Raw genomic sequence first — 2,293 nt, 5'->3', positions numbered from 1 at the left:
TTGATAAGGCCTAATATGATGATGGAAAGTTATGAACTTGTATAACACAAGGAAAAAAAACAAGCACTGATCATACCACTTTTATTTACATTGTTACCTGTTACATTATTCAGTATAGAAAAAATATGAATACATTCATAGTATTCTAATTTGGTAATTCCACATTGTCAAATATTGACTGTTTTTATATTGGGTTTTCTACCCAATTTAAAGAAAGGAGGAATGGGTGTGGCCTTGTGTTTTGCTATCAATATAATAGTGATCACTCCTCTCTCTTCTTTTAAAAGAACATAATTTTAAAGACTCGATTAAAATGCTTACTGGCTTGAAGTGTTTTAAAGATAGATAATAATGCATTCTTCCCCCAAGGGGAAAATAATTAAGGTAAATATCTTAAAATACTTTAGTGATCCATGAAATAATTTATGTTCTCTATTGAAGGGGTCAGTGCTAAAAGAAATCAAGTGGTCGACCCCACCATGTAATAGTTCTACATTGTTTTCTTTTCTTTTAAGGAGACCATGTTAACATAATTATACAGGAGAAAAGAAAAATTCACACTTAAGAGATAGCAGGCTTTTAAAAGTACACGCTGCAAATAGAATTGATGATTATCTCTTTGGGACCTAATACTCTCATTATTCAGTGGTTCAAACTCACAAATCAATGCTACAAAATACAGTATTTTCTATCACCTTTAGTTATAATGTACACAATGTACAGAAAAGCAAGAGTTATCCTATCTTCAACTAAATACAAATGAACAAACAGCTTGTTAAAAACCAGAATCAGGACTTATAAATAGTGCAGAAAATGCGAACGCCAAAAAAACGATGCCTCCTATGATTGTCACTGAAAGAGAAGAGAAGAAAAGAAAGTTAAATAAAGCAGAGTGTACTGCTTGATGCTTACAAATATCAGGGAGCCTAGAGTCCTTGTTCTAGCCAACTAAGCAGGAAAATATGGAAGTTCTTCAACCTGGCTTACACACCAAACGACACACCCCATCCCTGAAGTGCTGCGCGAAGAAGTGGTTGCTTGTCCAGTGCTGACAAGCAACACAAAAGAACTATAATTCAGCTTAAATGTCATTATCAAAAGGACTGTTGGAGAATTTGACCCTCAGAAATAGTCGGTGGCACATCCAGGGTTGCAGACCACAGTCGGTGACACTGCCAGAGGGTGACACCAAAACGAAAGGTGCTTATGAAAGGTCTGTGCAGCGTTTCCAGACAAAACTACTTCTAACACAGATTCCTGAAACAGTTTTCCTAAGCCCAGCTTACATATATCAATGGACTTCTCTAAACTATCCCAGTGAGTTTCCAAGGCTATAAAACCAGTAACTAATAATGTAACTACAATGCTGTATAATGTAATTCACTGTAGGAAGATTTTACAAAACTATTTTGTATTCCTTTACTAAACACTAAGAATATTTATTTAACTTATAGGTGAGTTATAAAATTCTGTAAGAAGCCTTGTGGTAAAAACCCATGGAGCTAGTAGTGATGTGCTGCTGTAGGGTCGCCATGTGCTAGCATCCACTCACTGGCCGTGCGTGGTGTCACAGCTACTTGGGAAACTCAGCAGAATCTGTGACCATGGCCTCTGTCTCCCCAGCTCTCTTTACGGCCAAATGCTTCTCTACCACAGAGTGCTGTATTTTTAGCACCACTGACTGAGAAAATGTTGGCCACAAAAAGCTCCTATAAATTCAATAATGTGTATTTACTAATATCTACACGAGGTAAACAGTTTGTATGTGCAGACGAGGAATTGTAGGACCTCAGCATCTCTCTAACAGATTCTAATTACGAAGGCTGGGTATATTTTAATAATTAGGAAAAACAAAACCAACAGCTAATTCCCTTTTTGTAATCCCTCAGTGATTCTAAAAAGCTGAAACTGTGTGTGTGCTTTAATGAGAAGAAGGCTGACTTACCAGTTCTGACAGAGATTTTCTGAGCTATCATTCTTCCGCCAATGACCGCCAGGCCCGTGCATAAGCTGTGGCCCACTGTGCCCCCCACTGCAACACCATAGGGGTCCTGCAATCACACGTGACGAGGGTTAATTCCAAACCAAGGTGGAAACTGCTACTTGCAAAGGAAAACTCAAGAAACATTTCAAATGGAAGTTGACGACAAAACAGCAATTCTTAAATTAAGATGTTTATGAAAAGTAATTACACTTCAAAGAAAATTTTATTAAGTGGTTTAATATGTCAGTTATACATATTATCATTAGGACTACACCTAAAAGGAGTAAAAGATTCCAACTTAGTTGATTT

The 2,293-nt window shown here is 36.9% G+C and overlaps 1 protein-coding gene across 1 annotated transcript in view; it reads right to left on the bottom strand.

The window, feature by feature from the left end:
• Positions 1 to 67: 67 nt before the first annotated feature.
• Positions 68 to 2,293, bottom strand: part of TMEM165 (transmembrane protein 165) — a 17,342-nt gene continuing 15,116 nt past the window's right edge. The window contains exons 5-6 of the mRNA XM_004706331.3: positions 1,946 to 2,051; positions 68 to 852 (exon numbers count right to left, since the gene is read on the bottom strand). Of these exons, the coding sequence (XP_004706388.1) occupies positions 776 to 852; positions 1,946 to 2,051 (183 nt within the window). The 3' untranslated portion in view covers positions 68 to 775. The remainder of the gene's footprint in view (positions 853 to 1,945; positions 2,052 to 2,293) is intronic.

This window comes from Echinops telfairi, unplaced genomic scaffold (assembly GCF_000313985.2).
Source record: "Echinops telfairi isolate 266 unplaced genomic scaffold, ASM31398v2 ScPeMD7_7468;HRSCAF=8506_0, whole genome shotgun sequence".
NCBI lineage: Eukaryota > Metazoa > Chordata > Mammalia > Afrosoricida > Tenrecidae > Echinops > Echinops telfairi.
Note: the sequence above shows the minus strand (reverse complement) of the source record. Positions and strands in the feature narration are given on the sequence as shown.